Below are 24,077 nucleotides of genomic sequence, written 5' to 3'. Positions count from 1 at the left end.
AGATTTTTGTGCCCGGCCGAGAAGGGTGCAATCTAGGTGGCTCTCCTAAAGAGCTGCTTAGAAAAAGTTTAGCTTAGGTTTTTTATTTTACAGTGAGTCCTGCTGGCAACAGGATCACTGCAACGAGGGACTGAGGGGAGAAGAAGTGAACTCACCTGCGTGCAGGATGGATTGGCTTCTTGGCTACTGGACATCAGCTCCAGAGGGACGATCACAGGTACAGCCTGGATGGTCACCGGAGCCGCGCCGCCGGCCCCCTTGCAGATGCTGAAGTCAGAAGAGGTCCAGAATCGGCGGCTGAAGACTCCTGCAGTCTTCTAAAGGTAGCGCACAGCACTGCAGCTGTGCGCCATTTTCCTCAGCACACTTCACACGCAGTCACTGAGGGTGCAGGGCGCTGGGGGGGGGGCGCCCTGGGAGGCAAATGTAACCTATATAAAGGCTAAAAATACCTCACATATAGCCCCCAGAGGCTATATGGAGATATTTAACCCCTGCCTGGATTCACTAAATAGCGGGAGACGAGCCCGCCGGAAAAGGGGCGGGGCCTATCTCCTCAGCACACGGCGCCATTTCCTCTCACAGCTCCGCTGGTCAAAAGGGTAATTTAGTCATTGCCTTAAAGCAGGCACTTGGACTATTTATTTTGTTTATGTATTACAAAATGTCTAGCAGGTTACCAAGTGCCACATCCTAATTACAGATATCTATGCAGAAAGTTACATCCTCTCTCTGAAAAATCATACGCATACTGTATATTGCTGTTCCTAAAATTCCTAATTTACAGTACATCATCTGTACATTGAACACCAGCCCCATCTAGTGATTCAATCAGGTATTACATCTTTAACCAATGTGTATTCTTACTGCTTACACACCGTCATGGGTAATGAGACACTTTGGTTACAAAAGCATCTGTAAATATAGTGTTCATGCATTTAGTTAGTTCCGCCCTGTAAAGAGGTTAGGACTTTAGTTCCTTATGTGCACAATTAACATATATCCCTCAGAAGGACTCATAATAAGCTGCACAAATCAACACCTTTTGCTCTATAGCAGGTTTTTCTGTTAAAACTTTGATACCCTTTCCCTCAGCAGTTTCAGTAGATATTTTTTTCTTACTATATGTTTGAAAATATAAATAATAAAATATTTAATCAAGACTCCCTGAGACTTTCCCAGAAATCCATCCTCAGTACCCTTTTTTGCTCCTTCCTCTAAGAAGCTTATCTGCCGTCAAATTCTGTTTCTATAAAAAAGGGTTGAGATTGCCTAAAGGATAAAATAAAAAAGGGGCAGACTAGATGGGCCAAGTGGTTCTTATCTGCCGTCAAATTCTATGTTTCTAAGCTGAGACATATACAAGCTTAAACAAAACTAAGTTTTTGATTTTCACGTTCTATAGCCTAAATCCTTCCAGATGAATCAGGCCGCTGTACATGCCGCTGCCGCTTGATCACATCCTCACAATGCTTCTTCTTGGATAGAGGCGCTGCATGTCTGGAGCCTGGCAAAGCTCATCTCCACAAGGGGCCAGTTCCCTGCCTCGCTACTTTGTTTGTACTAAGGTATGATGCAAAGTCTTCAGAATTAGATATCCATCTCCTGCTAGCAGCGGATGCTGTATCGGCAGGAAAGCCCATCTACATAAACTAACAACTGGTTGCCTGTCTCTCCTGAGTGACAATAAAAAGTAGACATTTGAACGAAGGAGGATAGAGATAGATGGATAGACAGATAGATACTGTAGACAATCACACACAGGTCCAGCTCTCCCTAGATCATAGCAGTTTGGCCAGGTGCCTGCACAAATGTAGCAATACAAGTCCCAGTGGTTCAGCACTAATGGCACCAGTAAACTCACTGCGATAACGGCATAGGGTACATCGTTTCAGTGCTTTTATTATCGTGGCACTGAAATATTGATATACTGTGTGTGTGTATATTTTTTTTGTTATATCCTCCATGTTTGTCTTCTTTCCTGTACAGGGTCCTGTGGGAGGATTACCCTTAGAAGGCACATTGCCATTTAGGAGCTCAAAGTCAGACTGGATTTATTAAGAAACCCCAAAACTTTGTTATGGATTTAGAATTGCGAAATTCTGGCTTTTTTTTTTTTTTTTATTGTAATGTAATTGTTAAGCATACATAATAACCGAATACATACAATATCCCAGAGGCCAGCCGTCAACCACGGCATCCCAGCAGTTAAAAATAAAATAGACAGTCCCCCAAAACCTAAGCTAACCCAGATTCCCTCCCCCCCCCCCCCCCCAGCTTGGCCCTAACCCTAATGCTCCTGAGGCGTGCCTAACCCTTCCATCCCCAGCCTAACCCTGTGTACCCCCCCCCCCCATCCGCAGCGTATCTTAACCACATCCCATTATAACAAGTATTAGACAATCTACATCAAAATACTGAGACAATAAATTCACTACGTTATTGTATACATAGTATGTTCTACCCTTTTGTTCCTCATTGATTTATGCGTTACTATTTTTGCCAGGAGTATAGGCTTATAAGGAGCATCACTAATAAGTTGAAGCAACTTCACAATAACCGTCACCAGACTTTTAATCCTTTAAATCAGTGAAATGTCCTTGCGTAACCATCCTCCTTACTTACCCCCAGATAATCTGATGAAGTACATGGATTGAACAGTAGGACAGCAGGCACAAGAATAATCATTTAACATAATATACCTTTTCAGTAATGTATTTTTTGAGGCTGTGTTTAAACATTTTTTCTTCACACCATACTTGCGAGGATCATGGTTAGAGATTTTTATTTTTTTTCATGCCTTTATATTCTGGATTGTTAAAAATAAAGTTAGTTACACTAGAGGGCTGTCCTACAAATAACTGATCTGCATTACCTTTAAAAAGGATTTTTTCTAACCAGAAGACTTCATGTTGTAGATGTAACAGTGATCATCATGGGCATCACTGCAGACCTTTTATTACACTAAAAATATTGTTTTACTCACAATTCATTAAGCGCTCATCATGTTTTACTCATCTACAGTATATGTAAGATGCAGAAAAGTCACTGTTGCAGATATAGGGGGTAATTCAGAGATGATCGTAGCAGCAAATTTGTTAGCCAATTGGCAAAACCATGATGTAACATATGCAGAGTGTTAGATTTGGGTGGGGTGTGTTCAAACTGAAATCTAAATTGCAGTGTAAAAATAAAGCAGCCAGTATTTACCGTGCACAGAAACAAAGTCTAAAAACCCAAATCTAACTCTCTGCACATGTTATATTTGCCGCACCTGCAGTGCACACGATTTTGCCCAACTGCTAACAAATTTGCAGCTACGATCAGGTCTGAATTACCCCCCATTGATAGGTTACGCAACGCTGTCCATGCAGACAGATCAGGGCTTTAACAACAAAAGCCTTTGGAATTCTATCTAATGCCCCCCATACACTTGTGCGATGCCCCGCAACGCATTGCATCGGAATTTCAGGTGCGATGAAATCGCACCTGAACTGCCAAAGTGATTACCATGCGATAGATCGCATGGTAATCACGTGATGGGCACGTCACCGCCGAGTGGGACCCACTCCCGACGGGTGCCCATCGCAGTGCGATATATTGCATGTGTTAAAAAAACATGTGATCGCACTGCGATGCGAGAATTATTATGTGCAGCACATACTATCATGAGACGCGACATTTGAGCAGCGTGCCCGCGAATCGCGTCTCATGGTACCTTAAATGTGCATACAATCTTTTGATTTCTCTCACATGTGCGGTCAAAATCGAAGGATAGCGCCTAATATCTCACAAGTGTATGGGCACCATAAATTTGACGGATCTATGGTGGGCTAAATTCTACAGATCCAGTCATCTATCCAAAGCACAGTGGTCAGATGATGATCACCGGAATATATACATTTTACCGATGACCGGGATCCAGGCCATCACGACCCAGACAGCAGGATTCTGGCCACCAGTATGCTGGCAGCAGGGTGAGCACTAGAAAGACCCTTGTGGACTTGCTTTGTCGTGGACACCCATAGAGGGAGAAAAGCCTGTGGCATCAGGATTTTGGCATTGCGACTCCCAGTATCCTGACAGGCAGTCTCGTGATCGCCTCCCTAATCATCAACATGCAGGATTTGGTTACGGATGTAATGGAAAGTCCACCAAGTGTAATATATAGAGGATTGGTTTTTGATCAGACTAGCTGGTTGCTTTTAAGGGGGTTACACACGGAGAGATCCATGCTTAAAATCTAAGCAATCTGACTAGAATGCTTAGAAATTAAGCCCGGATCTCTCGTGTGTATGCCCCCCAGCTATAGCGATGCTAACGCCGGTGCTAGATTGGGCCTGCATGCAGGCTCAATCTAGCAGGTCGCTCACTTCAGCGCTGTGTGAAGTGAGCAGCTCCTCCCCCCTCGTTCAGCACACATCATGCTGAGTGGGGGGAGAGATGTATGCTGAGCGGTCTGTGATAGATCGCTCAGCATAAATCTCTAGGTGTGTACCCCCCTTTAGCCTCACACAGAGTCATTAAAGATACTGATCAAAACTTGCAAACGTACTAGCTCTATATACTGAACGAAAGGGAGACTGTATATTATGCTGAGGAGATGCAGGAGTCCTATGTAAAAGGTTTAATACCCATGGTTTTTTTTCCCCTTTTATGTATAATTTTTATCATTTGTTTCAGAAACAGCAATAAAGTCTGTGAAAGTATTTTAGAAATGAATAAAATAAGAATCTGAACTCTTCGGAGTGTGGAAGCTACCATCAATCTTGTATCAACTTGTAACTTTAGGCGAGTACTTGTACCTTTTTAATAAATAAATAGAAAAACCAATAGTACTATAAAAGTCCCAAGCAATAATAGGATTAGCATCAACCACAGATAAATTCTGACAAAAAATAAGAATTTACTTACCGATAATTCTATTTCTCATAGTCCGTAGTGGATGCTGGGAACTCCGTAAGGACCATGGGGAATAGCGGCTCCGCAGGAGACTGGGCACAAAAGTAAAAGCTTTATGACTAGCTGGTGTGCACTGGCTCCTCCCCCTATGACCCTCCTCCAAGCCTCAGTTAGGATACTGTGCCCGGACGAGCGTACATAATAAGGAAGGATCTTGAATCCCGGGTAAGACTCATACCAGCCACACCAATCACACCGTACAACTTGTGATCTGAACCCAGTTAACAGTATGATAAACGTAGGAGCCTCTGAAAAGATGGCTCACAACAATAAACAACCCGATTTTTGTAACAATAACTATATACAAGTATTGCAGACAATCCGCACTTGGGATGGGCGCCCAGCATCCACTACGGACTATGAGAAATAGAATTATCGGTAAGTAAATTCTTATTTTCTCTGACGTCCTAGTGGATGCTGGGAACTCCGTAAGGACCATGGGGATTATACCAAAGCTCCCAAACGGGCGGGAGAGTGCGGATGACTCTGCAGCACCGAATGAGAGAACTCCAGGTCCTCCTCAGCCAGGGTATCGAATTTGTAAAATTTAGCAAACGTATTTGCCCCTGACCAAGTAGCTGCTCGGCAAAGTTGTAAAGCCGAGACCCCTCGGGCAGCCGCCCAAGATGAGCCCACCTTCCTTGTGGAATGGGCTTTTACAGATTTTGGCTGTGGCAGGCCTGCCACAGAATGTGCAAGCTGAATCGTACTACAAATCCAACGAGCAATCGTCTGCTTAGAAGCAGGAGCACCCAGCTTGTTGGGTGCATACAGGATAAACAGCGAGTCAGATTTTCTGACTCCAGCCGTCCTGGAACATATATTTTCAGGGCCCGGACTACGTCCAGCGACTTGGAGTCCTCCAAGTCCCTAGTAGCCGCAGGCACCACAATAGGCTGGTTCATGTGAAACGCTGAAACCACCTTAGGGAGAAATTGAGGGCGAGTCCTCAGTTCTGCCCTGTCTGAATGAAAAATTAGGTAAGGGCTTTTATATGATAAAGCCGCCAATTCTGAGACACGCCTGGCTGAAGCCAGGGCTAACAGCATGACCACTTTCCATGTGAGATATTTTAATTTCACAGTGGTGAGTGGTTCAAACCAATGTGACTTTAGGAGACTCAACACTACATTGAGATCCCAAGGTGCCACTGGAGGCACAAAAGGAGGCTGTATATGCAGTACCCCTTTGACAAACGTCTGAACTTCAGGCACTGAAGCCAGTTCTTTTTGGAAGAATATTGACAGGGCCGAAATTTGAACCTTAATGGACCCTAATTTTAGGCCCATAGATAGTCCTGTTTGCAGGAAATGCAGGAAACGACCCAGTTGAAATTCCTCTGTAGGGGCCTTCTTGGCCTCACACCACGCAACATATTTTCGCCAAATGCGGTGATAATGTTTCGCGGTTACATCCTTCCTGGCCTTGATCAGGGTAGGGATGACTTCATCTGGAATGCCTTTTTCCTTCAGGATCCGGCGTTCAACCTCCATGCCGTCAAACGCAGCCGCGGTAAGTCTTGGAACAGACAAGGTCCCTGCTGGAGCAGGTCCTTTCTTAGAGGTAGAGGCCACGGGTCCTCCGTGAGCATCTCTTGAAGTTCCGGGTACCAAGTCCTCCTTGGCCAATCCGGAGCTACGAGTATAGTTCTTACTCCTCTCCTTCTTATGATTCTCAATACTTTGGGTATGAGAGGCAGAGGAGGGAACACATACACTGACTGGTACACCCACGGTGTTACCAGAGCGTCCACCGCTATCGCCTGAGAGTCCCTTGACCTGGCGCAATATCTGTCTAGTTTCTTGTTGAGACGAGACGCCATCATGTCCACCTTTGGTTTTTCCCAACGGTTTACAATCACGTGGAAGTCCCCACTCCCCCGGGTGGAGGTCGTGTCTGCTGAGGAAGTCTGCTTCCCAGTTGTCCACTCCCGGAATGAACACCGCTGACAGTGCTGTCACATAATTTTCTGCCCAGCGAAGAATTCTTGCAGCTTCTGCCATTGCCCTCCTGCTTCTTGTGCCGCCCTGTCTGTTTACGTGGGCGACTGCCGTGATGTTGTCCGATTGGATCAATACCGACTGACCCTGAAGCAGAGGCCTTGCTTGAATGCCGAATCTGCGGCCCTCTAGAAGATGAGCACTCTGCAACCACCACAGGAGAGACACCCTTGTCCTTGGAGATAGGGTTATCCGCTGATGCATCTGAAGATGCGATCCGGACCATTTGTCCAGCAGATCCCACTGAAAAGTTCTTGCATGGAATCTTCCGAATGGAATCGCTTCGTAAGAAGCCACCATCTTTCCCAGGACCCTTGTGCATTGATGCACTGACACTTGTCCTGGTTTCAGGAGGTTCCTGACTAGCTCGGATAACTCCCTGGCCTTCTCCTCCGGGAGAAACACCTTTTTCTGGACTGTGTCCAGAATCATCCCTAGGAACAGTAGACGTGTTGTTGGAATCAGCTGCGATTTTGGAATATTTAGAATCCATCCGTGCTGACGTAGCACTACCTGAGATAGTGCTACTCCGACCTCTAACTGTTCCCTGGACCTTGCCCTTATCAGGAGATCGTCCAAGTAAGGGATAATTAAGACGCCTTTTCTTCAAAGAAGAATCATCATTTCGGCCATTACCTTGGTAAAGACCCGTGGTGCCGTGGACAATCCAAACGGCAGCGTCTGAAACTGATAATGACAGTTTTGTACCACAAACCTGAGGTACCCTTGGTGAGAAGGGTAGATTGGGACATGGAGATAAGCATCTTTGATGTCCAGAGACACCATATAGTCCCCTTCTTCCAGGTTCGCTATCACTGCTCTGAGTGACTCCATCTTGAATTTGAACCTTTTTATGTAAGTGTTCAATGATTTCAGATTTAAAATCGGTCTCACCGAGCCGTCCGGCTTCGGTACCACAAACAGCGTGGAGTAATACCCCTTTCCCTGTTGTAGGAGGGGTACCTTGATTATCACCTGCTGGGAATACAGCTTGTGAATAGCTTCCAATACTGCCTCCCTGTCGGAGGGAGACGTTGGTAGAGCAGACTTCAGGAACCGGCGAGGGGGAGACGTCTCGAATTCCAATTTGTACCCCTGTGATACTACCTGCAGGATCCAGGGGTCCACTTGCGAGTGAGCCCACTGCGCGTTGAAATTTTTGAGACGCGCCCCCACCGTGCCTGAGTCCGCTTGTAAAGCCCCAGCGTCATGCTGAAGACTTGGCAGAAGCGGGGGAGGGCTTCTGATCCTGGGAAGAGGCTGCCTGCTGCAGTCTTTTTCCCCTTCCTCTGCCCCGGGGCAGAAATGAGTGGCCTTTTGCCCGCTTGCCCTTATGGGGACGAAAGGACTGAGTTTGAAAAGACGGTGTCTTTTTCTGCTGAGAGGTGACCTGGGGTAAAAAGGTGGATTTCCCAGCCGTCGCCGTGGCCACCAGGTCCGATAGACCGACCCCAAATAACTCCTCCCCTTTATACGGCAAAACTTCCATATGCCGTTTGGAATCCGCATCACCTGACCACTGTCGTGTCCATAAACTTCTTCTGGCAGAAATGGACAGCGCACTTACTCTTGATGCCAGGGTGCAAATATCCCTCTGTGCATCTCGCATATATAGTAATGCATCCTTTAAATGCTCTATAGTCAATAATATACTGTCCCTATCCAGGGTATCAATATTTTCAGTCAGGGAATCCGACCAAGCCACTCCAGCGCTGCACATCCAGGCTGAGGCGATTGCTGGTCGTAGTATAACACCAGTATGTGTGTATATACCCTTTAGGATATTTTCCAGCTTTCTATCAGCTGGTTCCTTGAGGGCGGCCGTATCAGGAGACGGCAACGCCACTTGTTTTGATAAGCATGTGAGCGCCTTATCTACCCTAGGGGGTGTTTCCCAACGCGCCCTAACCTCTGGCGGGAAAGGGTATAATGCCAATAATTTATTAGAAATCAGCAGTTTTTTATCGGGGGAAACCCACGCTTTGTCACACACCTCATTTAATTCATCTGATTCAGGAAAAACTATGGGTAGTTTTTTCACACCCCACATAATACCCCTTTTTGTGGTACTTGTAGTATCAGAAATGTTCAAAGCCTCCTTCATTGCCGTGATCATGTAACGTGTGGCCCTACTGGACATTACGTTTGTCTCGTCACCGTCGACGCTGGAGTCAGTATCCGTGTCTGGGTCTGTGTCGACCATCTGAGGTAACGGGCGCTTTAGAGCCCCTGACGGTGTTTGAGACGCCTGGACAGGCACTAACTGATTTGCCGGCTGTCTCATGTCGTCAACAGTTTTTTGCAAAGTGCTGAGACTGTCACGTAATTCCTTCCATACGACCATCCAGTCAGGTGTCGACTCCCTAGGGGGTGACATCACTATTACAGGCAATTGCTCCGCCTCCACATCATTTTCCTCCTCATACATGTCGACACAATCGTACCGACACACAGCACACACACAGGGAATGCTCTGATAGAGGACAGGACCCCACGAGCCCTTTGGGGAGACAGAGGGAGAGTTTGCCAGCACACACCAGAGCGCTATATATATACAGGGATAACCTTATATAAGTGTTTCTCCCTTCTATTGCTGCTGTATTTGTATTATCTGCCAATTAGTGCCCCCCCTCTCTTGTTTTACCCTGATTCTGTAGCAGGACTGCAGGGGAGAGTCAGGGAGCCGTCCTTCCAGCGGAGCTGTGAGGAAAAATGGCGCTTGTGTGCTGAGGAGATAGGCTCCGCCCCCTTTTCGGCGGCCTTTTCTCCCGCTTTTTTTAGGAAAACTGGCAGGGGTTAAATGCATCCATATAGCCCAGGAGCTATATGTGATGCATTTCTTTAGCCATATAAGGTTTAAAACGTGTTTTATTGCGTCTCAGGGCGCTCCCCCCCAGCGCCCTGCACCCTCAGTGACCGGAGTGTGAAGTGTGCTGAGAGCAATGGCGCACAGCTGCAGTGCTGTGCGCTACCTTATTGAAGACAGGAACGTCTTCTGCCGCCGATTTTTCCGGACCTCTTCGCTCTTCTGGCTCTGTAAGGGGGCCGGCGGCGCGGCTCCGGGACCCATCCAAGCTGAGCCTGTGATCGTCCCTCTGGAGCTAATGTCCAGTAGCCAAGAAGCCCAATCCACTGTGCATGCAGGTGAGTTCGCTTCTTCTCCCCTTAGTCCCACGATGCAGTGAGCCTGTTGCCAGCAGGTCTCACTGAAAATAAAAAACCTATTTAAACTTTTACTCTAAGCAGCTCAGGAGAGCTACCTAGCATGCACCCTTCTCGGCCGGGCACAAAAGTCTAACTGAGGCTTGGAGGAGGGTCATAGGGGGAGGAGCCAGTGCACACCAGCTAGTCATAAAGCTTTTACTTTTGTGCCCAGTCTCCTGCGGAGCCGCTATTCCCCATGGTCCTTACGGAGTTCCCAGCATCCACTAGGACGTCAGAGAAATGGGATTAAATCATTAACACCTTTGTCACTTAACAAAATCACTACAAGTGAAATACTGCATAAACAATAAACAAATAATTCCACAAATGGCACAAACACATAATAAAAAAAGTCCTTACATTCAAAGTAGCTTTGCAGATGTAAATTTAAAAAAAAAAAATAAGACATGTTCCCTTTAAGGCTTTGTACTGTTCAGTAGCTATCCTGGCCGACTGAGTACCCGGAGGAGGCATATGAGTTCCGAGCTCTGGACCCCCATTCCTTAACTACATCTGGGAGGGTAACTAAACTGGCTGAGGAACGTTGTGATGATGCCCCATCCACTCTAGTGGTTACATGCTTTTACATTTGTTTATATTGTGAGTGTATTTGTATTAAACATTTTTGTTTTGCCTTTCATCTGGCTATATTGTCCCTTTCTTTCTATTTGAGATACTAAAAGGTGAGATATGGGATTGCTACATACCATACAGCTACTGAACAGTACAATGCCTTAAAAAGGGAACAAGTCTGATTTAAAATGGCCGCACCACAGGGGTGGTGTGATCATTGTTCAAATATTGGGGCAGATGTATTAACCTGGAGAAGGGATAAAGAAGTGATAAACCAGTGAAAAGCGCAAGGTGATAACGCACCAGCCATTATTATGGATTTGTAAAAGGACAGCTAGGAGCAGACTGGCTGGTGTGTTATCACCTTGCACTTATCACGGCTTTATCACTTCTTTATGCCTTCTCCGAGCTTAATACATCTGCCCCACTGTTCTATAACTGTATCAACCATAGCATCAAAAAAGGACTGTAAAAAAACAGCAAGTAAACCAATACAATAAATATACTATAGGTTTATTTGAGTTAAAATGGCTTCTAACATAGTGCAGATATTTTTAAATCTTTGTAATCCGAAGCAGCTGGTAAAAAGGAGTCTATTATGGAGGATATGACAGGAAAAATATTGCTTTTTCTAGATTTCCCTTTCAATATAACAGCATCATGCTACATGTAAGTAAAGCTTGAGTCAGCAAGCAGTATGCTTACCCCAAAAATACTTTTAGGGCAAAGGTTTTATTTTCTTATATATACATTGCTATTTAACAACACATCTTATCAGTTCATCGCATATCGCACTTCAAGATAAAGACATTGTATATTAACATGACATTGGAAACAGAAGGATGTGGTGTAAGTTTAAAGTTATGTGGCAATGACCTTCATGGTAATGGTAAGTTCTAGGTCTTAACAGTACAAAATAATTCCAGCTGTAGTGAAAATTGGTGGAAAACAATATAAAGGGGCCCAGTATGGAATGTACATTTTTAATTGTAAAACAGAGTATTAAACTCATTTTAGGCTTGAAAATGGTTTTCAGTAACAAACATTGTATACATTTACTAAAGCTCTATTTCTGTATTACTATTTGGTGATGCTATGGTGTGTAGACATTAACTAGCCACCAAACACTGGATATACAGTACACACTTATTCTTAGTTGTGCTTCTTGCATTAGACCAAAAGCAAAGCTTCAATGTCAGTGCTGTGACATTGCACTGCATACACTCATTGTAGTCCACTGAAAAACTGGTAGAGTCCTGAAGCACTGTTCATTAGAAATTCCATTAGTAAATTGGACAACAATAATTATAATAATAAAACAAATACACATACAAAAGGTTTGTTAAAATTCTGTTACAAAAAAAGGGGGAAAATAAAACAAAAACAGAATGGTGCAACATGTATTTCTAGCCTACAATTCAGAGTTTCTTTCTTCATCCATGTAAAGCCAGAAATAATTCCTTTTTTGAAAAATCTTTGGTGGAATAAAGTCTAAATGGAAAAAGCTTATTTTCTTGAAGGAAAATGAACATTAATGCCATCACAAGAGTGCAGTTATTGGCTTCTCATTCCAGCAGCTGTTACCAGAGATGCACCAAAGCCCAGATATGAAGCACATCCCAGAAGATTTTCTTTTTGTTTTCATTTGAAATCTTTACAAAAATACCTCTTTGTGTTAGCAATAAATAAATCTCACGTAGACTCATGCTCACATCAACAACGATGGATGGAAGCTTTCAGTATATTCATTTGTTGGCTTTTCCAAGATGCTTGGTTTTCAAGTTTATTTTGGAGATGTTGTATGAGCTGTTCAGTCAGTCTGTTTCTGGGGAATGCAGCCTTCCATTTCCACCACCTCTGGCCAACCCTCATATTTGTTTGTGTCTTTATTGTTCTTTATGTGCTAGATAGAAGAAACAAAGTTACAAATACAGAATATAGGTAGTTCTGGAAATATACATATTTTTTAAAAAAAGTTACTGTATGTGCACCATGTCAAAATGGATACTCCAAACAGTTGTTTATCACCAAATATACTGAAGTGCCCGACTCGGAGATGTACGCAACCCAATGGTACAGCTCCAATGGCGGGTGAACTGCATCCATTTCAGGGCGGGGAGTGGGTGACCGTTTTATAAAACGGGTTGTGTCGTCCCTGTTTTGAAGGGTGTAGAGGCCAGAGGCCATTTCAAAAAGGACAAGCCATCAATACACACCCCTGTCAATGCCCCTTAACAGAAACCATCAGTCCATGCCATTCAATACATGATACTTATACTGCTTTCAGATTGCAAATTCCGGGTACTTCCTGGGTATTGGAAAGGGGTCCTTCCTGAGTTCGACCCGGCATTGTACCAAGAGAAATGGCTTCCCGGCATGGCACTTTGCTGTGAATGGGTACAGGGACACATCGACCCGGTAACCCATTCACACTGCACCTGACCCGGTAATAACCCAGGATAACCCTTCTTAATGCTCGGGTTGAATTACCGGGTCAGGCGACCCGGGATTTCTGGAGTGACCCTTTCACTGCGCACAGCGACTCGTGTCGACCTGGCAATATACAGGGTTATTTGTGCGGTCTGAAAGGGGTATTAGTGACAGCCTATCAGAGATAGCGCTAAAGTTATGTGCAGTAAATACCAAAGCAGTAGCTATTAAAAATAGCTGGGAAAATTCCCTACAAAAAAATAAATTAATGACAATCATGGAGTATTGAATTCTGTGGAAAACCAGACATTTCATTTCCATGGTATGCAATATTTATAGTCACTTCATCAACAAAATGCTATACAGATGTGTTCACCTAACAAATACACCATGCAGTGCAGTCTTGTAAAGCGGTTTTTGTCGTATCACATTGCGGTTAAGACGCATATTCAAGCTATAAAGAAGCCCAGCGCAAGCCAAGTTGCACAGAATTTGGCGTGCAGAGAATGCGAAGGGCTGTTTGGCGATTCTACATCAATAGTGTAGGAGATCAGTACCATAAATAAAGTGAAAAAAAAAAAACTAATACAGTATATCACTTATACAAGTAAATGCAAGTAGATCTATTAATCTATTATATAAATTCTGATAGGAATTCCAAGTATAAAATTCTGAAAGAACAAGTTAGAAAGGCTGCAATCTACAGTATGCATGATTTAAAAAAGGTACTAGGCTTGATACAGAAAAACAAAAAATTAGGAGCTTAAAAAATAAAAAAAAGGGGGGGGGGGGCAACTTGCATTTTGGCAAAATAATTTTGCAGTGCAAGGAGGGGGCGGAACCCATTTCTGGTGCACCTAATGGAGTTGTACAAGGAAATAAATATATGCAACAAGGTAAGTACTATTAGATAACCAATAGGTCCTACTTTTTTTTTTTGTATGGGAGTAAATGAAATAGGGCTTCTGTACAACTTTGAAAATTGACAGTCTTCCAATTGGCACACTAATTTTTCAAAAATATTTTTCACCTAGTAAAAATTTAAATCAATTAACCTGCAGGTGAATAAACATTCGTGAAAAAAGTAAAGATTCATTTACAATTCTAACCTGCTCAAATGGACTTTTCGTCTTTATGCCTTTTCCACCGCAAAAAACCCAGTTGTCTCTAAAGCTCAAAGAATTGATGACTGTGCTTCCAAGTTCAGAAATAAGTTTTCGTGCTTCATCATTGAGCCTGTAATTTGTTAAACACAATTAATTCAATTTCTACTCATGAATATTCAATGAACTGAAGAAAAATAAAGCCACACAAACACTTGTAGCAATTTGTCACCTAGACATTAATTACATTGTATTAATTATGTTTCCTAATTATAAGGAAATGCTAATATTTAACTGCACAGAAAGTCTGTTTGATGAATAGTGAGAAGCACTAAAGGATAGGGTAGAGTGGATATGGCAGTGACTCAACCACTGTTTGGCTAGTTGTTTACTCTATACATGCTGCAGGACGGACTTGATGATACTGTGGGGATCCCTATTCGCCATCTTTTTCCAAGTCCTTGTTCCTGTATGGGTATAGGTATTGAGCAAACACTTACCTGTTTTTATGTAATAAATGTTTTGAACTTTTTATCATCTCTACATTACAACTCTCTTAATAAATCCGTAATTTTTTGACCGACTAAACAAATGGTTTCGGAGCATACTACACGCTTATACACAAATGGGTTAATCGTGAGTGCACTTTGTGTGTGATTGTGGGCGGCAGCCCCGATAACCTTAATACTCCAGGTGGCAGGACAGAGCTGCATGCAGGGTAATATTGACATGCCTGAATTTCAGCCTGCAGTTCTGAGTGGCGGGCAACCCCAATAACTGACAAAACAAGGTGGTGGATTGTACCCACAAATTTAACATCACTTGCAAACACTAACACGCGATTGATTGTATTTATTTCTCTTTATTATGTACTGCTGAACTACCACTGACTGGATGAGCTCTACAGAACATTACAAGGGAATACTGCAAATCTGTATTTACCTAGTACCATTTGAAAGGTTTATTTTAGAGTTTGGTGTAAACTCTGCTTACTAGTGTGATAGGCTGCATTAGTTTGTGCATTGATAAGGTACCATTTTGATATATTACCCCTAAACATCCACTGTGCCAAATTAACAGATGAAAGAAAGGATGCTACATGAACCAAAAGCTTCCTCAAGGCCCATACATGGACAACTCTACTAGGGTGCAGTTGCATAATGTGAATTTGGTGGTTAGGGGGGTGGGGGATTTGAGGGGCGTTTGATGAATTTGAGTGAAAGATTCCATTTGGCAGCTCAGATATTAAACACAATATTTACATCTTGTCCTATTAAAACGTATACAGTGTATTCCAAATATTGTAGACACTGCACTGCATGTTTCTCTAGCATCCATAAGAGATATTGGGGATGGGGTATAGACGGGGTCCAAAGGAGCCGGTGCTCTTTAAATTTCTTCAGCTGGGTGTGCTGGCTCCTCCCCTCTATGCCCCCTCCCACAGGCAGATTAGAAAAAAGTTCCCTCAGGAGAGGCGTCACGCTCTGCAGCTCCATAGTTTTCTTCAGTTTCTTTTTAAATCTTTGTTATTTTTGGTATGCTGTTTGGGCAACAACATACCTGCAACGTGGGAGTGAAGGGGGGGGGGCGGGCGGGCAACGGCCTTGCGAGGTGTCAGAGCCGCTTCCCCGCTGCAAGACCATCGTCCTGAGAGGTTGTTGTACAGCAGGGCACTGCGCCTTTGCAGTCACAATCACAGCACGCCACACCCCCCGAACGATAGCCTGAAGGTGACATCTGTGGTGAGAACAAATCGGGGGCCCTGCTAGGGGAGTCCCCCGGTTTGTGGTACGGCAGAACGCGGGCGAGGCATACAAGACCCGCTATAGCCCGCTGTGTACACTGGCACGGGGTTGTGAAAGCAGGTATAATATGTTTTACACCAAAAGGAGACATTTGCCAGTATAAATAAGTGTATAGCTCTGGCGCCATTGCAGGGGGCGGAGCTACCTCAGAGCAGGACCAACGGCTTCTTGGCGCCTTCCAGCAGCAGCAGAGACACAGCTCCTCCAACACTCCAGATACATATAAGGGTGTTAGAAAGGGGTAGAGCAGCTATTATACTTGTAAATAGAATCCTCATAAGGACAAAACATCGGTGTTCCACTGAGTCACAGTATAAAGCTACAGCCTGCAGTCTCCCAGAGTCTGCTAGGCTTGGTGTGCTGGTCATTTTCTCTGGGTCTCCTACTCACATACCAATCAAGGGCAGGCTTGCTTCTACAGTGTCTGTGTGTTGTGTGTGAGAGTTTGTCTCCTGTGAATATGGTAAACACCATTTGTGCACATGCAGATTCTCTCTCTCTCCCCTCCACCCCCCCCCCCCCCCCCTTCCTTCTCATGAACAATGTTGCAAGTCCTCACAGGCTTGTGAGGAGGCTGGGGGAGGGGAAGGTGCAGCAGCCATCCTGGTTAAACTCCCTGGATGGGGGACATGGTCTCTCAGCCGTCTGCAAATAATCATAGGACAAAGCGACTGCAGCAGGCGGTATGGCAAACCTGGCTGCAAGAGGCAGAGGACAGACTCTTCTATCGTAGGCTCGGGGCCTCATACACGTGGGATGCCTGCTTATTCTCAGTAACTGATGAAGAGGGACAGAAGGGGGGGGGGGGGGGGTATGGACCCTGTTATTGAGGATTCATCTCCTGCACAATGGCTTGAGCCCCTCATAATTGCTATCAGGGATGTGTTAAAACTCCCAGTAGAAGACGATGCAGTAAAGCAGTAGTTTTTCTCCTCACAGAAAAGGGTTAGCGTCACTTTCTCGGATTCTAAGGAATCAGATATGTTTGAAGTTGACCAGGAAAAATCCTGATAAAAAAATTCCAGGTGGCCAGACGCTTCTTAACACTTTCCCAACATCTCCTGAAGGCAGGGAAAACTGGGAAGATCCCCCGGCTAGAGAGGCCAATCCCGGGATTGGGATCGGCGGGATCCCAGGATTTAGGCCCAAAAACGGCCGTGATTCAATCCCGGGGATTGAAGGATCAGCGTTGAGCGTCCTCAGGACGCTCAGACGCTGCCCGGCTGCCTCCTCCTGTCTCCCCCTGCGCAGTGTGACCTGTGCCTGTGAGGTCACGCTGCGCTGTCAGCAGCTGCAGAGCCGGAAAGTACGGCAGACTTCACCCGCCGCCTCGTCCCGGCTCCCCCTGCATTCACCCGCCGCCTCCTCCCGGCTCCCCAGCACTCACCCGCCGGATCCTCCTCACCCGCTACCTCTCTGTGCAGGTTTGTAGTTTTTTTTTTTTATGTCTGCAGGGCGGGTGGGGAGGGGAGGGGCGGGGCGACGGCCGGACACAGTCTAAAGCCAATCCCGGGTATCCAGGGATTGACCATTTTTCAATCCCGATGCCCGGGATTGGCTTCCCTACCCCCGGCTGTTGACGTCTCTGTCTCACGCTTGTCTAAAGAGGTGGTGTTACCGGTCCCTGGCTCCTCGGCTTTGAAGGACCCTGGGGATAGTAAACTAGAAGACTACACTGAAGTCTATTCCACGGCAGCTGGTATATCACAAAGACATGCGACAGCGGGTTGCTGGTTGACACATGTCATTCACACCTGGGAGGGAGAGTTCAAGAGGGCCATGTCTCTGGTGAGTATGGTTACTCTGATCAAACACATTAAGGATACTGCACACGTCCTGTGCTACTCTATTAAAGAGATAGGCACTATTAATGTGAGTACTACTGCCATGGCAGTGTAGGCGCGCAGAGCTTTATGGCTGCGCCAGTGGATAGCAAACGCAGATTCCAAGCATAGTGAGGTGTCTCTCCCTTTCTCAGGGGAGTAGCTATTCGGAGTTGAGTTGGTTTCATGGATTTCTAAAGCAACTGTGGGGAATTCCACGTTTCTTCCCTCCGAGACTGCGCCGGCTAGGCGTTCCTACCCAAGGCCATCTACTCAGTCCTTTTGGACCGCTATGTTTCGATCTTGAACCAGAGGCGACGCAAACGCTGCACAAAGCACCAAAGGTAAGGCAAAAAAGCCAGCAGCTGCAGGTTCCCAGGAACAAAGCACCAGTTCAGCTTCCACTAAGGCCTCAGTATGACGGTACCCGCCCACCCAGAGGGGATCTCGTGGTGGGAGCTCGGCTGCATCACTTCAGCCACATCTGGGAAAGTTCCTGCCAGGACACCTGGGTACAGGACCTCATTTCTCAGGGCTACAAGCTGGAGTTAGACAGTGTTCCTCCCCACCGATTTTTCAAAACAAGCTTAACAGCTTACAGGCCATCCTAAACTTGGTCCAGTCCCGAGTCATTGTTCCAGTGCTACTGCAACAACAGGGCAAGGGTTATTACTCCAACCTGGGTGGTTCGGTAAGACCCATTTTGAATCTGAAATCCTTGAACCCTTACTAAAAGGTATTTGGGCTCAAGATGGATTCCTTGCGAGCAGTGGTTGCGGGACTGGAAGAACAGGAGTTCATGGTCTCCCTGGATATCAGTGACGCCTATCTCCATATCCCGATTTGGCCACCTCATCAGGCTTACCCGAGGTTTACCCTGCTGAACGATCACTACCAGTTACAGGCACTACCCTTCGGCCTGTCCACAGCGCCGAGGGTGTTCACGAAGGTGATGGCAGAGATGATGTTCCAACTCCGGGTCCTGGGGGGTCAATATTGTCCCTTACCTGGACGATCTCCTGATAGAAGCAAGATCCAGCGAGCTTTCATTGCTCCATATAGACCGCACTATCCAACTTGTGTCACACCATGGGTGGATCCTCAATTTACAGAAAACCAACCTGGAGCCAACTCAGCGGCTCCTGTTCCTGGGAATGTTGCTGGATACTGTGGCCAGAAAGTGTTCCTACCAGAAGACAAAGCGAGAACACTGCAGGAGATGGTCCGCATGGTTCTCTGGCCTAATCGAATATCCATTGATCTTTGTACAAGATTGTTGTGGAAGATGGTTGCCTCGTACGAGGCGATCCAGTATGGAAGGTTCCATGCCAGAACATTTCAACTGGATCTCCTGAGCAAGTGGTCCGGATCACCGGTTAATACGGCTGTCACCTCAGGCAGGGATTTCCCTCCCGTGGTGGCTGCAGTCCTCCAGCCTACTGGAAGGCCGAAGTTTTGGGATTCAGGATTGGCTCCTCCTCACGACGGATGTGAGTCTGAGAGGATGGGGAGCAGTCACCCAGGGGGCTCAGTTCCAGGGTAGGTGGTCAGCCCACGAAGCCCTCCTTCCGATCGCCTGAAGTTCCAGAATGTTGATCTACAATGCTCTGATTAAGGCCTCTCCTCTGCTCAGGGATCACGCGATCCAAGTACAGTCGGACAACGCCACGGCAGTAGCATACATCAATTGACAAGGAGGAACAAAAAGCAGGACCTGCAAGCGAGAGGTCTCAAAGATACTCCTCTGGGCAGAAAGAAATGCAAGAGCACTGTCCGCAATCTTCATTCCAAGAGTAGACAACTGGGAAGCGGACTTCCTGAGTCGTCACAATCTCCACCCGGGAGAGTGGGGGCTCAACCATCAGGTGTTTCAGCAGATCATCGACCGGTGGGGCTGCCCACAAATACACATGATGGCTTCTCGACTCAAGAAGCTTCATTGGTATTGCTCGCGAACCAGGGACCCTCAGGCGAGGGCAGTGGATGCACTGAGGTCGCCTTGGCCTTACCGGCTGGTCGGTTTCCTCATATTCCATTTCTTCCAAGGGTGCTCAAGCAAATCAGGAATCAAGGAGGAGTCCAGGCAATTCTGATTGCCCGGAGTGACCTCGGAGGGCATGGTACGTGGATCTCTCTGGACATGTCCGTCGAAGACCCTTGGCCTCTGCCACTGAGAAGAGATCTTCAACAAGGTCCGTTCGTCTACCTGGACTTACAGCGGCTTCGTTTGATGGCATGGAGGTTGAGCAGAACATCCTAGCTCACAAGGGCCTTTCCAAAAAGGTTATTGCTACCATGGTTCAGGCCAGGAAACCTGTGACGTCAAAACACTATAATCATATCTGGAGAAGATATGTCTCTTGGTGCGAGGACCGCACGTATCCACATGCGGAGTTCCACGTGGGATGTTTCCAATGTTTCCTGCAGGCTGGTGTGAATAAGGGCTTACGTCTGGGTACCATTAATGTCCAGATTTCAGCTCTCTCAGTTTTCTTCTGGAAGAAATTGACAGTATTGCCAGAAGTTCAGACCTTCTTCACATTCAACCTCCTTTTGTCCCACCCACGGCACCCTGGGATTTGAATGTAGTGTTGGAATTTCTACAGTCCGCCTGGCTTGAACTTCCGATGACGGCAGAAGACAAGTACCTCAGGTGGAAGACGGTGATGTTATTGGCCCTGGCTTCTGCTAGGCATGTCTCAAAATTGGGGGCCTTATAGTGTAAAAGCCCTTACTTGGTCTTTTATGAGGACAGAGCAGAGCTCAGGACTAGGCAGCAGTTCCTGACGAAGGTCGTCTCTGCATTCCAGTTGAATCAACCTATTGTGATTCCTTCAAGTTCTGGCACTTCTGCTTTACTGGAGACATTAGATGCTGGTTGAGCCTTGAAGATCTATGTCAAGAGAACAGCTCGGAGGATCAGAAAGACGATTCTTTGTTTGTGCTGTATGATGAACAGAAAAAGGGTTGCCCTGCTTCAAAGCAGTCCATTGCTCGTTGGCTTAGCCTTACTATCCAACAGACCTATGTGTTGGCAGCCTTACCTGTTCCACAGTCTCTGAAGGTCCACTCTAACAAGATCGGTGTGGTCTTCCTGGGCGGCTGCCCGTGGAGTCTCAGCCTTGCAACTATGCAGAGCTGCTACCCCTGGTCGGGGAAGAACACCTTTGTGAAGTTCTAAAGGTTTGATACCCTGGCCAAAGAGGATTCCCAGTTTGGGCAGGCGGTGATGCAGACGTCTCTGCACATTCCCGCCCATTCTGGAAGCTTTGGGACATCCCCATCGTACTAGATTCCCCCAATATCTCTTATGGATACTAGAGAAAATAGGATTTTAATTACCTACCGGTAAATCCTTTTCTCGTAGTCCATAAGGGATATTGGCCGCCCGCCTGCCTCTGTGCGTTGACTTTCTGCAGGTTATCACTTCTGTGGTTACCTGTTCAGCTGTTGCTGTCTTGTTACCAGTGTTGCTGGTTGTTGTATGTTAGTGGTGTGCTGGTGTATAAATCTCACCACTCGTTGTTATGTTCCTTCTCTCAAGTATGTCCTTTCTCCTTAAGGCACTATTTTACCTATAACTGCCTGTGGAAGGTGTAATATAGGGGAGGAGCCAGTGCTCCCAGTGAAGAAATTTAAAGTGCACTGGTTCTTTTGGACCCCGTCTATACCCCATCGTACTAGATTCCCCCAATATCCCTTATGGACTACGAGAAAAGGATTTACCGGTAGGTAATTAAAATCCTATTCTATTACCTTCAGGACGATCATAAACAATTACCCCTAAAGCAAGTAATGTGTACCTTTTTTATAATGCAGGTGGTGTTCACAGGCAACCACCAGACAACCTAGGCCGTTTAGACTTGGTCCTAAAATAATATTTTTATCCAATTAACTTACTTTTTTTCCCCCACTATAAATTAAAAGTCCCAATAAATAAACTACTGGAAAACAGTTCAATGGATCCATTATCCTTCTCAGAGGGAGAAAATAAAAAATAAAAAAAAGTATTTCTTATTTATGCCATTCATTTGGTCTTTCTTTCTCCCTCCAAATTTGTGTGCCCCCCTACAAGTCTGCTTTAGAAAGTACTGCATTTCTGAACACCATTACATTTCATACATTCAAATGTTTTCATGTGTTAAACCAGCTCTGTTCCTACAGGTTCATTAATTGAGCACTTAATAAAAGTTCTATTACACAGCCCATGCATTTGCATATTTTCGCACATACAAAGATGCAGTGGTGGCGGCATTTGTATTCACTTCTGAATCAGACTCTGACATAAAAAGGGCTATTTAGTTGATGTTTGGATTGGATCCATCAAACAACCCTTATTTTCCAGAATACTCTCCTGTTGTGGTGCCTTGCGCATTCAGGACTATTACTGTTCTGCTATTGAACAGAAATAGACTGGGCAACAAAATCACCCCCCTATCCTTTTCTTCACATTTTGTTTATGGCCCCCAACATAGAATTAAGTATGCCAAAATTAAGTCAGTAACTGCCTTAATAAAAAAGGGGGGAAAATATTTTGTAATATTAGAGTATACAACAGTAATTTAAAGACTTATATCAGTCAAGAGGTATTAGCAAAAATAATAAATTAACAAATAAACACTGAAATGATATACTGTACTTACTTTGTTGCTCCATCATCATAAGTTGCCATTAAAACTATTGTACCATCTTGAATTTTCTGAAGAAATTCTATAAAAGGGGCTACATCTAGGAGGAAACAAGATAAAAAAATTGTAGTGGCAGCTAGGTGTCTAAAGCTGGGTACACAATGAAGCGACAGGCATTCGTTCGGACATCAGAACGAATGCCCTTAAGCCCAGATTCTGTGTACACATCAAAACAAGTTTCATGAATGACAGAACGATCATGTACCGTCCTTCATAAACAACGTGGCTAGTGATATCGCTATGTTTGATGTGCAGCACATCAAACCAGGCAACTGTCGTTAGCAAATGCGCAATCGCCCGTACACTGTTTGACAATTTCATATCCAAACTTTGATTGATTAGTTCTATCAAGTGTTCGTTCATATTCCTATAGTTCCACAGTCATCCTTACCTCCTCCCCACAGATCATAATACTTTGTTTCTATAAGTTCTCCAGTTTTGCCTAGAAGAATAAATAAATATTTCTTAAGCCTTTGACAAACACAAAGATTTACAGTAATATAGTTACTAGGTATAGAGGTTACAGGAATGATCATTTCTATACTTCAATAGTTGGGGACTAAATATAATACTAATTTAAATTGGTCATCCATATTTTCAGGGATAACATAGAAGCAATAAAAAAACATTGTACTGTGATCCACAGTAAAGTTCCTAAGTGGGCAATACCGCACTTCAACAGGGAAGTGTTCTAGTACACAAGTTAAGATCCTGCGCCTATAGCAGGACCAGCACAAAAATACACTGCTCAAAAAAATAAAGGGAACACTTAAACAACACAATGTAACTCCAAGTCAATCACACTTCTGTGAAATCAAACTGTCCACTTAGGAAGCAACACTGATTGACAATCAATTTCACATGCTGTTGTGCAAATGGAATAGACAACAGGTAGAAATTATAGGCAATTAACAAGACACCCCCAATAAAGGAGTTGTTCTGCAGGTGGTGACCACAGACCACTTCTCAGCTCCTATGCTTTCTGGTTGATGTTTTGGTCACTTTTGAAAGCTGGCGGTGATTTAACTCTAGTGGTAGCATGAGACGGAGTCTACAATCCACACAAGTGGCTCAGGTAGTGCAGCTCATCCAGGATGGCACATCAATGCGAGCTGTGGCAAGACGGTTTGCTGCGTCTGTCAGCGTAGTGTCCAGAGCATGGAGGCGCTACCAGGAGACAGGCCAGTACATCAGGAGACGTGGAGGAGGCCAACAACCCAGCAGAAGGTCCGCTACCTCCACCTTTGTGCAAGGAGGAACAGGAGGAGCACTGCCAGAGCCCTGCAAAATGACCTCCAGCAAGCCACAAATGTGCATGTGTCTACTCAAACAATCAGAAACAGACTCCATGAGGGTGGTATGAGGGCCCGACATCCACAGGTGGGGGTTGTGCACACAGCCCAACACCGTGCAGGACGTTTGGCATTTGCCAGAGAACACCAAGATTGGCAAATTCTCCACTGGCGCCCTGTGCTCTTCACAGATGAAT

At 45.3% G+C, this 24,077-nt stretch overlaps 1 protein-coding gene across 7 annotated transcripts in view; it reads right to left on the bottom strand.

Moving 5' to 3' along the window:
• Positions 1 to 11,236: 11,236 nt before the first annotated feature.
• FAM3C (FAM3 metabolism regulating signaling molecule C) overlaps positions 11,237 to 24,077 on the bottom strand; it is a 167,290-nt gene continuing 154,449 nt past the window's right edge. For all 7 annotated transcript variants that reach the window (XM_063927202.1, XM_063927201.1, XM_063927205.1 and 4 more), the window contains 4 exons: positions 22,980 to 23,030; positions 22,544 to 22,628; positions 14,279 to 14,405; positions 11,237 to 12,642 (listed from right to left, as the gene is read on the bottom strand). In XM_063927202.1, coding sequence (XP_063783272.1) covers positions 12,550 to 12,642; positions 14,279 to 14,405; positions 22,544 to 22,628; positions 22,980 to 23,030 — 356 coding nt within the window. In that variant the 3' untranslated portion in view covers positions 11,237 to 12,549. The remainder of the gene's footprint in view (positions 12,643 to 14,278; positions 14,406 to 22,543; positions 22,629 to 22,979; positions 23,031 to 24,077) is intronic.

The sequence above is a fragment of the Pseudophryne corroboree genome, chromosome 6, assembly GCF_028390025.1.
Source record: "Pseudophryne corroboree isolate aPseCor3 chromosome 6, aPseCor3.hap2, whole genome shotgun sequence".
Classification (NCBI taxonomy): domain Eukaryota; kingdom Metazoa; phylum Chordata; class Amphibia; order Anura; family Myobatrachidae; genus Pseudophryne; species Pseudophryne corroboree.
This window is presented reverse-complemented; position numbering and strand designations above follow the sequence as displayed.